General features: G+C 41.1%; 1 protein-coding gene across 7 annotated transcripts in view; it reads right to left on the minus strand.

Moving 5' to 3' along the window:
• Positions 1 to 12,010, minus strand: part of SPIN1 (spindlin 1) — a 94,134-nt gene that overhangs the window by 13,268 nt on the left and 68,856 nt on the right. For 5 of the 7 annotated variants that reach the window (XM_077299789.1, XM_077299796.1, XM_077299806.1 and 2 more), the window contains 2 exons: positions 3,344 to 3,554; positions 149 to 197 (listed from right to left, as the gene is read on the minus strand). In XM_077299789.1, coding sequence (XP_077155904.1) covers positions 149 to 197; positions 3,344 to 3,395 — 101 coding nt within the window. In that variant the 5' untranslated portion in view covers positions 3,396 to 3,554. The remainder of the gene's footprint in view (positions 1 to 148; positions 198 to 3,343; positions 3,555 to 12,010) is intronic. The other 2 variants (XM_077299822.1, XM_077299817.1) reach the window with 1 other exon arrangement.

Raw genomic sequence — 12,010 nt, forward strand, 5'->3', positions numbered from 1 at the left:
TGATCGGTTTTCATAATGTGTCAGTCCATGGACCACTCACCCACTCTTCAAATCTCATCAACCTGTCACCAGTTAGGTTGCATTAAATCTGAAGCTCTGCAAGTAAAGAAAAAGAACCACAAATATTCCACTCTTATTGTATACTCACTTGTGAGAGGTCCTTTTCTTCATCATATTTGCAGAGACGCCTGCATGTGCTGGCAGACAAGAAAAACACGGATGAAGTTTTGAGCAATGAAAAAGAAATAAGTACATTTGCAATTCATCAGATCATACTGAAACAAAACAAATCGTTAGAGAAGCAAAAATAAACCCTGCGTGTACAATTATTAGTCAAGGTTGAAGGGTGTTTGTGGGATTTAACAAAAAAAAAAAAAAGTGTTGAGAATGATGGAACAGAACTTCAAGATCCCACTGACAACAGTAACTCACATAAGCACGTGCCCAAACTTACAGGCCATTGTAGAGATCTACCAAACCGAGGTCACTACAGATCAATGTATAAACAAATGTCGCCAGCAAGGGAATGGCTAACCATAAGGCAAGTACATACATATTATTGATTATTTATTGTATATTTGTTTAGTGTTTAACATGCTTAAGATTTTTAGGGTATGTGCACACGCTGCGGATTTTGCTGCGGATCCGCAGCGGATTTGACGCTGCGGATCCGCAGCAGTTTCCCCAAAGTTTACAGTACCATGTAAACCTATGGGGAAAAAAAAAACACTGTGCACATGCTGCGGAAAAATCCGCGCGGAAACGCAGCGGATTATTTTCCGCAGCATGTCAATTCTTTGTGCGGATTGCGCAGCGGTTTTCAACCTGCACCAATAGGAAAGTGCAGTTGAAAACCCGCAGAGGAATCCGCAGAAGAAACCGCGAGAAAATCCACAGTGAAAACCGCAGTGGTTTTGCACGGCGGATATTCCAAATCCGCTGCGGAAAAATCCGCAACAGAATCCGCAACGTGTGCATATACCCTTATAATTTTCTGGGCTCCACATAAATATTTATGCTCTGTTTAAAATAAGTACACAGTAATGCTACGTGCACACGTTCTTGCAGAAATTTTTTGAGCAAAACCGGACATTTTCTGCAAGAAATCCGCATGCGTTTTTTTTGTTTTTGCATTTTCCTTGCGTTTTTGACGCTTTTTTCCGCGTTTTTTTCCGGAGCTTCCCAATGCATTAAATAGCGGAAAAAACATGAAAAGTCAGCAAAATTAATGAACATGCTGCGTTTACCGCGATTCGTTTTTTTTTTCGTGGAAAAAAAACGCATCATGTGCACAAAAATTGCAGAATGCATTCTAAATGATGGGATGCATAATGTATGCGTTTTTATAGCGAAAAAACGCGACAAAAACGTAACGTGTGCACACAGCCTTAGGATTTCCCTCTCCAGCACCAGCAGGCTGCCATGTGACTGCAATGCGAATAGCATACTTTCAGTCATGTGTCAATTAGCAACTGTTTCTGCATCTCTCAATGGTCTATTGAGCGAAGCGGATGCGAAGGCAGTTGTCACGTCACCGCAAGTATGAGAATAGTATACTTTTGGTCTCGTGATCACCTGTCGAGCTGGAAATAAAAGAAACTCCCGAGAGTGTGAATAAGGCACAGAGACTGCAGAAATGTATTTTGAGCCCAGAAAACACATTTAAAAGCTGAATTTGAAGCCTACCAACTCCATCCACAACTATCTCCACAGTTCTGGCTAGTAGACAAATAGAATGGGCAAACAAGTTTTGATTTTCTGTCTACATTTTTTCCTGCTCCTCTACAAAATCATTTATTTTGTTGAGAAACCCATAAGAGGGCTTGTTTTTCATGTGATGTGTTGCAGTTTTCTATGTCACCATTTATTTTACCTTGCACCACCCAAAAAAACAAGGAAGGGGAGGTTAAGTGTGGACAAAAAAAAATAAATACGGTAAGTGGGCAAAAATGTTTCTCCAAGTCAGTATTCGGTCTTGCCCACCCTGGCGTATAACACAGCCGAGTGCTACGCGATGTTTTATCAGATAGCACTCGGCCCAGCGTTGTTCTATGAGTCAGTGCAGATCTGATTATATTCTCTGCACATGCATGTGAAACGTCAAACGTCGGACTGCACTCTGATGTCATCCCAGTGCCGTCAGATTACCGCAGATGCCAGCAATAGAGAAATTACTTTCTCAGTCTCATGCTAGAGAACTGGATCACACTTATGACATGCTGACAGTTTGAACCGAATGTAATTTGCATAATCGACCCGATCCTCTAGCATGAGAGAAGTGATGGTCATGTGACCACGGCCTTACAGTGATACCAAAACTCTTATTTTTTTAAATTATTTTAGCTCTGAACATTGCATAAAAATATAAATAAAAAAAAGTTTGTCACTAATTGTTAGATAAAATTTTTTATTTATCTACTAGTGGAGCTGCCTGAGAGTTCGTGTTTTGGCGCCAGCTGAGGTTTTTATTTGTATTATTTTGAGTTACATACAAGGTTTTAATCACTTCAGACAACATTTTTGGGGGAAGCAGTTTACCCTATTGGTTAAATTTAATATTTTAAATTTCTTAACTTTTGGATAACTGGTTTAAAGGGAATCTGTCACCACAATTGACCTATTAATATGGGCATACGGGTTATAGACTGTTGAGAAGAGCAATGCCTGGTTGTGGATAAATCCTCTTTTATCACTATACGTAAATGACTTCTTCTCGGCTCTGGGCAGGATGTTGCCTGGAAGATAACTCTGCCTCCAGAGATCATTTTACATGAAGGGGAGAGTTACCAGTGTGATATGTAATGGCTGCTTCCTGCTCTCCTGATCGCACTGCAGAGCTGTGTGTGATTATACCGGACGTCTTGAGTTCCTCTCATCTTCCAATACAATACACTACAATACAACAGAGCTCAGGGAGACGAAAAAATATGCCTGCGCAAGATGACAAAGTTCATTTCTCCTGTTCTGTGTTAGTTCCTTGTCTCACACTGGTAACTCCACCATGTACAAACACGAGTGTAAGGAGCGAGGCTATGTCCACTACAAGGGCTCAGCCCGGGAGTATGTATATAGCATACATACCCTCCGATCCAGGCTCAGAAACTGTCGAAAACCGCAGTGCACAACACGCGTGTGGGATTCCAAAGTCTGCAGTCACACAAATTGACTGCAGACTTATTGATTTGGACCAGACAACCCCATTAATAGATGTAAGTCTAATTGTTACACAGCCGCCTTATGACTCGGAATCTTCTAGTATTACTACAGCTCCAAAGGAAGCAAAGGGTGTGAAGGCTGATCAAGAAAAGGAATACTAAAACTTAATCTACAGCCCAACTTTTACCTGCATCAGCTCTTGATCGCTGAGCTGCGGCCTTTCCAAATGGAGTCTTCATTCATCTGTGTGTGCAAGGGCAGCAATGCTGCCAAACTAGGGTGAAAATTAGTCACTCCAAGTTTGAAGATGTAGTTGCAGTCTACATGAAAAGTTACCCTTCCTTTCCACCTCACGCACAAAGATATTTTCAACCGTGAAGTGCCAAACGGCAGGTTTTCTACAAAACAAAACCAACATTTTCATAAGTTGGCTGAGAATAGAGGGAAACAAAGCACAATACAAAAACACACAACACGTGAGGAAGAGTGAGGGGAGATAATGGAACAACCATCCAGTGATTAACATAGTAGGATGCCATTATAATTAATAATTATAGGAGTCTGACACCTTGAGGACATGGGGAAAATGGGATAAAATACCATACTCATAAGTAAAACATTTTAAGGGCATCTCTGTTAGATGGCTTAGGAGGATTGATCCTACAATCTATACGGACATGTTGCGGAATATAATTATATCTGTGATCTGAGGTCTTAAAAATAAATTCATGTTTTTGTTATACACAAATGAGCTTTTCATGACTATGGGTCGGACACTGATCTGCATGAGATGCCGCCAGAGATCATTTTAAATACAAGGGGGTATTAGCAGTGTAACATGTGATGACTGACACTTTGCTCTCAATCACACACAGCTCTGCAATGAGATCAGAACAGCAGAAGGGAAATTTATCACAAAACACTTGCAGCTGTAGTTGTACTCTCCTAGTACTGGCAGTTCTGCTTCACAGCTGTGCCCGATTAGAACAGTACAGCAGAGTTTATTCTGGTCTCATTATAAACACTCCACTGCCTGCGAGATGGAAGATGATACACCAGGAGAGGACAATTGTAGTGCTCACTGCAGAGCTGTGTGTGATTAGGAGAGAAAAGTGTCGGTGATTACATGTCTCACATTGGTAATGACCCCTTCATTTAATAAGCTAGAGGCTGATTCTCATCCAGATCAGTGTTAGGTCCACAGAAGGTGGTTTACTCTGGAATAACACATTAGACTACAGATATCAAGGTATCATTTTATTCAGCTTCATATGGCTAGTGTGCCCATCTAGACAGCTTAGCAGGGTTGATCCTACTGACCGATTCACTTTAACCCCTTAATGACCAGAGGTATTTTTGGTTTTGCATCTTCATTTTTTGCTATCCTTTTTCCCAGAGCCATAACTTATTATTTTTTGGTCAAATCGGCATGTGAGGGCTTGTTTTTTGCAGGATCAGTTGTACTTTTGAACGACACCATTGATTTTACCATGTCGTGTACTAGAAAACGGGGAAACAATTCCAAGTGCGGTGAATTTGCAAAAAAAAAAAAAAAGTGCAATCCCACCCTTGTTTTTGTTTGGCTTTTTTTCTTACTAGTTTTGCTAACTTCTAAAAATGACCTGCCATTATGATTCTCCAGGTCATTACGAGTTCATAGACACCAAACTTGTTATTTTTTACGTGCCGAGCTGACATTTTTATTGATCCCATTTTGGTGCATAATACGATCTTTTGATCGCCCCCTTATTGCATTTTAATGCAATGTCTCGACGACAAAAAAAAAAAGAAAAGAAAAAAAAAAGGCAATTCTGGTGTTTTGACTAATTCTCACTACGTCGTTTAGCGATCAGGTTAATCTTTTTAAATTGATAGATCGGGCGATTCTAAACACGGCAATACCAAATGTTCGATTTTTTTTTTTTTAAATGGTTTTATTTTGAACTAGATGGAGGCCGATAGCATCAGGAGGGCGGTAATGTCATGATGGGGGCAGGCTTTGCAGCATTGAGAATCTCTCCACCCCATGTGCTCACCCACCTATCCACTCTCTCTTTCCCCATGTGCTGACTTCTCCCGTCTGTGCTCTCTTCTTTGACCTGTCTACGCCATGTGCTATCCCCCTTGTATGCTGTCTCTCCTTCCTGTGCTGTTCTCCCCTCATGTGCTGTCCTGTTTGAGCTGTCTCCCTCCTGTGCTCTGTCTCTCACCCCTGTGCTCCGTCTCTCCCCCATCTGCTGCCCTCTCCTCATGTCATCTCTTCTTTGACCTGTGTACCCCATATCCTCTTGTACACGGTCAGACAGACAATTTATAAAATGAACTTTCGTTCGTGGGAAAACCTCTTTAATGTGACCGGCTTCCTCTGTCTGTAGACACGTCGCGCATCTGCCGCCGGGATCAGCCGAATGATTCGCTGTGTGTGTTGTGGCGTGTGTGTGCTGCGACGGTGTTCCGCTGGTGGTACCGCGCAAGAGACTGGTACCACCAGCAGTTTCCATATTCAGAAACCCAATGAACGGCAAAAAACGCAGTCAAAACGCATAAAAAAACTCAACGTGGGTACACAGCCTTACTGATGTCATGAGTGGCAGCCTGTTCTCAAAATACAGGGGGGGGGGGGGGAGTGATTAGCACACGCTTACTGTAACTGCAACCTGACCTGCCTGGATATGTGGAAGAGAGTGACTGCAGGAAGAATAACACTTTTCCTCCCTCTAGCCACGCTTGCAGTAACAAAGCCTGGTTAAAATGCCATTTACCTGCAGATTACTAGTATACTGCAGATGAATTGCATTTTCCTTTTCAAATTGTAACAATCCCTTTAACTTTTCGTAGAATCTCTAGCCAGAAAAAACAAACATTTAGTAAACTATGGATCACAACGCCTTTTTTTTTTTTAGTGCATTACATTTAATAGGGATTCATTTGGAAACTTTACATTTGTAGGTTCTTACAAGGGAATGCATATTGTACTTACAAAAATGCCAAAATGCTCTTCCTTTTGAGACGCTATCCTGCATATTTTGCTACCCATCAAAATGTAATCTTTTACTTTAGGCTATTCTTAGAAATGTGGTCCACTGCAGTATATTAACCTGAATTACTGTTTCTTGCTTGAAACATTTTAAATAAATTTTCAGAGCTGACTCCAAAGACACCATATGCAACATGTAAAGCATCAGAAATGGAAAACGGGAGTCTTGCAATAGATAATTGGTACACAAAATAAAGAGATCATATTTCAGTTTAATTTGAAACACTATAATGTGGAATATGGCAGATTATTTTTTCCCAGTGGGGGAAGGGATTATTCTAAATAATTTTCAACCAGCATCTGTGACAATGGAGAGAGCAATGACAACACTCACAGCTATGGAAGCAAGACTACATAAGGCTATTACTACATGTACACTGCTAGTTATCAATAGAAACTCGACTTTCATTTTTAAAAACCAAATTTGATTTTGAAAGTTTAAAAAAACAAAAAAACAACCACAACTAATCACCAACGTGGCTGCAACTGGACAAAAAGCCAGATTCTAAATTAAAGGTGTTGTCCACTACTCGGACAACCTCCTTCTCAATGTTTCCCCCCAATAAAACACCACCTATACTCGCCTCCGATGCCATTCCAGCGAGGTCGCCATTATCTCTCCAGGGTTGTTGTCACTGGCTCTTCCGGGGCTTGTCCGACATGTCACAAGAGCCGCTCCGGCCAATAAGTGATGCCTTCAGAAAAATCAGACATCTGGAGGAAGAAAGAGCAACAGCAGCTCTCAATTCTTTCAGAAGTCAACTACGGTACATCCAAAGAAGAGTGAAGCAATCAGCCACAGAGCTCATGTGACAATGTCATGCGAGACCCGGGAAAGCCAGTGCAGACACCTCCGGAACGGTGCCAGCGCCATAGGAGTATAGGCATTATTTTACTGGTAGCAAACATGAGGACTGAGAAGGGGGTTGTCAGAGTAGTGGACCACCCCATTAAAGGTACACATTTATAATACTGGCCAGCGTCCCCAAGATCACAAACCAGTCTCTTTTTCTGGAGATCAGCAGTTTCAAGCCACCCTGTTGGAAACGTTTATCATGATTAGTCAAGTTTAATGTATGACGTTATCCAATCATAACTGCGTATTTCACTCCTACAGCAAAAGTATGCTTCAATCAAATTTCTCACCCATTCTAGTGTTTGACCTAAACCTTTCTACAGTATGACCCTGTATAATTGTATCTACTATGTTGCCATCACATGATCAGTTTATAACTCCTCTATTGCAAATAGATTGTAAAACTTAATTAAAAATACCATTTTATGTGTGTGTGTGTGTGTGTGTGTGTGTGTGTGTGTGTGTGTGTGTGTGTGTGTGTGTGTGTGTGTGTGTGTGTGTGTGTGGGGGGGGGGGGGCGGGGTAGGAGCCCCTGGTCCCCCGACAGCGGTGTCACGACAGATTCTTTTAGCGTGTGACACAACAAATATGGTATCGCTGTAATAGCACCATCCCAACTAAATAAAGTCGCCTAATCACTTATACTGCACAAGGAACGGTGTAGTAAAAAAATATATAAATAAAACCTATTCTTCACCTGCTGTTGATTTTTTCACTCTGCCTCCTAAAGATCGCAGTAAGGCTTCACGCACATTTATCCTGCACTTTGCGCTCAACGCCTACACAGGGATATCCATGTAAATCTCTGAAATATGTGATTCAGTCGGAACACCCGGCAAAAGATTCCCTATAATGAGGCAGATGGAGGCACTGTGGACGACGTCTGACCTGTGATCCGGCGGTGTCCGTCTTTTCAGGCAAGAATAAGGGTATGTGTCCACGTTCAGGATTGCATCAGGATTTGGTCAGGATTTTTCATCAGTATTTGTAAGCCAAAACCAGGAGTGGGTGATAAATGCAAAAGTGGAGCATATGTTTCTATTATACTTTTCCTCTAATTGTTCCACTCCTGGTTTTGGCTTACAAATACTGATGAAAAATCCTGACCAAATCATGATGCAATCCTGAACGTGGACACATACCCTTAAAGTGCAGTTGGCCACAGTTTTGTGCACTTCTGAATAGAAGGACAACGCTGAGCTGAGGCCTGACAGAGTCCACTGTAACTGTGCTGCCTCATAGTGAATGGATCACTCGGGGGTTTTCACCTGAATCATGTCACTAGATTTAGATGGAAACCCCAAAGTAAGTGCTAAGCGTAGAGCGCCGGATAAATGTGATCCTCAATGTTATGAAAAAAAATTTCCCAATAAAAGCTTCATCTCAATCCACAAAAAAGCAAGTCCCCACTCAGGTCCGTCATCTGTTAAAAATATAGGGGGTCTCACACATTACTGGCAGCACAAAGGCTCTGGAAAAGCAAAAAGGCTCCTCACCCTCAAAATTCAGCAAATTCTCTGCTCCCAAATCCAAATGCCCCCTTCCTTCTGAGCCCCAGTGAGCCTAAACAACATATAGCGCCAACATGTTTGACATTTCTGTAGTGATGAGAGCCCGCCTAACTTACAGGTGCGCGTCTCCAGAAGCATGAGCTGGGCATAGCGTACTGGTCATTACAGCGGCAGTTTGCAATTTTCTCTCAGCAACATCCACTGCTGCTTGTTTCTGGAAAACACCTATGGAGTCAAAATAGTCACTATGCCCTAGATAAATTCCCAAAAGGGGTATAATTTCCAAAATGGGGGTCACTTGAGGGGGATTCTGCTCTCTAGCACTTAGGAGCCCTGTATTTGGAGTCCGCAAACTATTGTAGCAAAATCTGAGCTCCAGGAGGCAAAGAGTGCTCCGTCCCTCCCGAGACACTCCGTATTGCTAAGCAGTACGGTACAAGCACATATGGGGTTTTTCTATATTCATCACAAATTGTGGGACAAGTTTTGGTGAAATTTGTACCCATTTCACAGTATGAAAATGTAAAATTTGGGGTTAACACAATTTTGGTAGTAAAAAAAATTATTTTTTCTTCACTGCCCAATGGTATAGAAGTCTGTGACAGACCTGTGGTTTCAAGTTGATCACTGCACTCAGATGAATTCAGGTTTAATTGGTAAAATAGGGTCACTTTTGGGGGGTTCTGCTCTGTTGGCAACTCACGGGCTCTGCCAATATAACATGGCACCCTCAAACAAGTGCAGCAATATCTGCACTAAAATGGCACTACTTCCCCTTCAGAGCTTTGCACTGTGCCTCAAAAATAGTTTTCGACCACATATGGGGTATCATCGGTGAACTCAGGAGAAATTGCACAACAAATTTTGGTGTCCATTTTCTCCTGTTAGCCTTGTGAAAATACAAAAATTTGGTTAAACATTTTTGAGGGAAAGATACGATTTTTTATTTTAAAGCTCAACATTATAAACTTCGGGGGGCTTCAAGGTGCTCACCACACATCTTTATAAGTTCCCCAAGGAGTCTAGTTTCCAAAATTATTATTATTTTTTTATTATAGCGCCATTTATTCCATGGCGCTTTACATGTGAGGAGGGGTGTACATAATAAAAACAGGTACAATAATCTTGAAAAATACAAGTCACAACTGGTACAGGAGGAGAAAGGACCCTGCCCGCGAGGGCTCATAATCTACAAGGGATGGGTGAGAATACAGTAGGTGAGGATAGAGCTGGTCGTGCAGGGGCTTAAATGGCAAAATGCTGTTATTTGTGGAGGGGTTTCCACTGCTTAAAGGGAAGGTGCCACCAGTTTTCTTGTAGTTTGTTTTTTGTGAAATTAAGCTTAAAATAGTAAATAAAATGTATTAATGCAATGTTTGCACTGTTTGCAAACATTTCTATATGAAAAATATTATATATTTTCTTACAAATATATATATTGACCACTAGGGGGAGCATTTTCCGTTTTAGACCTCAAGCAGCTATAGTGAGACTTACCAGCTTTACTGTTAGCTGGAAAATCTGGGCAGTAACTGCTGACATCAGCATTTCCCTCCCCTTTTGGGTGGTTTAATATCCCTGGGGCAGAATGAAGAGCAGCATCACAGGGCAGAGCCATTTTGTGTGTGACTGCCCTGTGATCTGCTATCACCAGCAGTTTATAGTTTATGTGGTGTGTATGGAGCAGCATTGTCTGTGCAGAGCTGTCTGTGACTCATCCCTCAGTAAGATAAGAAGGAGCTCCAGGTCTGCAGTGAATGGCCAGGCATTGTGGAGGGAGGGGAGAGATACATTGTATGGCAGAGACAGGTGTCAGGTGTCACCTCTCTCTGCAGGCTGGGAATGCAGCTCCTGTGATAGAGAGTAAGTGGAGCTGGGCAAAGAGCACTGGGCTATAATAAAATGGTGGCCAGTCACACCTACAGCAGTGAGTTGTGCAGCCCACAGAGGCGTGCCCAGCTCACTGCTAACACCTCTCCAATGTTAAAGATAGGGTCCTCGCCGGTCTATTATCTCCTATGTCCATGGGGTGCTGTAAAATGACACTGTTAGTGCCCTGCTACTGCTGCAAAACCAAGATGTCAGCCCCCAGTTCCTTCTTTAAACACGTATAACACACGAAATCTGTTTCACATGCATTTAAAACTTGGTTATAGCAGCATGTTATGCTACATTACAGTGATTTATTAATGATCTACAAACGCGGTACCTTACCTTTAAGCACATCAGGGGCTCTCCAAAACGCCACATGGCGACCGCTAATTATTCCAGCAAATTTTACATTCAAAAAGTCAATATATGGGGTATCAGAATGCTCAGGAGAAATTGCACCATGCAATTTGATGAGCAGTTACCCTTTCTGAAAAAAAAAAAAATAAATAAAATTGGGTCTAAAAGGAAAAATTTGTGTGACAAAGAATTTCTGTGAAGCACCTGAAGTGTTGTTAAACCTCTTGAATGTGGTTTTGAGTACCTTGAGGGGTGCAGTTTTTAGAATGGGGTCACTTTTGGGTACTTTGTCATATAAGTCCTCAAAGTCACTTCAAAAGTGATGTCCCTAAAAAATGGTTTTGTAAAAAAATTTTTTTAAAAATGAGAAAAATCGCTGGTCAAATTTTAATTTTTATAACTTTCTAACAAAAAATTACCGTATATACTCGAGTATAAGCCGACCTGAGTATAAGCAGAGACCCCTAATTTTGCCACACAAAAAAAAAAATAAAAAAAAAAATGGGAAAACTTATTGACTCGAGTACAAGCCTAAGGTGGGAAATACAGCAGCTACTGGTAAATTTCAAAAATAAAAATAGATACCAATAAGAGTAAAATTAATTGAGACATCAGTAGGTTAAATGTTTTTGAATATCCATATTGAATCAGGAGCCCCATATAATGCTCCATACAGTTCATGATGTGCTCCATAAGATGCTCCATACAAAAAATATGCCCCATATAATGCTGCACAAAGGTTAATAATGGCCCCATAAGCTGCTCAATATTAAAATATACCCCATATAATGCTGCATAAAAGGTTAATGATGGCCCCATAAGATGCTCCATAGAATAATATGGCCCATATAATGCTCCATGAAGGTTGATGGCCCCATAGAATAATTTGTCCCATATGATGCTGCTGCGATTTAACCCCTTCATGACCTTGCCGTTTTTTGCAATTCTGACCAGTGTCCCTTTATGAGGTAATAACTCAGGAACGCTTCAACGGATCCTAGCGATTCTGAGATTGTTTTTTCGTGACATATTGGGCTTCATGTTAGTGGTAAATTTAGGTCGATAATTTCTGAGTTTATTTGTGAAAAAAACGGAAATTTGGCAAAAATTTTGAAAATTTCGCAATTTTCACATTTTGAATTTTTATTCTGTTAAACCAGAGAGTTATGTGACACAAAATAGTTAATAAATAACATTTTCCACATGTCTACTTTACATCAG

Source organism: Ranitomeya variabilis, chromosome 1 (assembly GCF_051348905.1).
Source record: "Ranitomeya variabilis isolate aRanVar5 chromosome 1, aRanVar5.hap1, whole genome shotgun sequence".
Classification (NCBI taxonomy): domain Eukaryota; kingdom Metazoa; phylum Chordata; class Amphibia; order Anura; family Dendrobatidae; genus Ranitomeya; species Ranitomeya variabilis.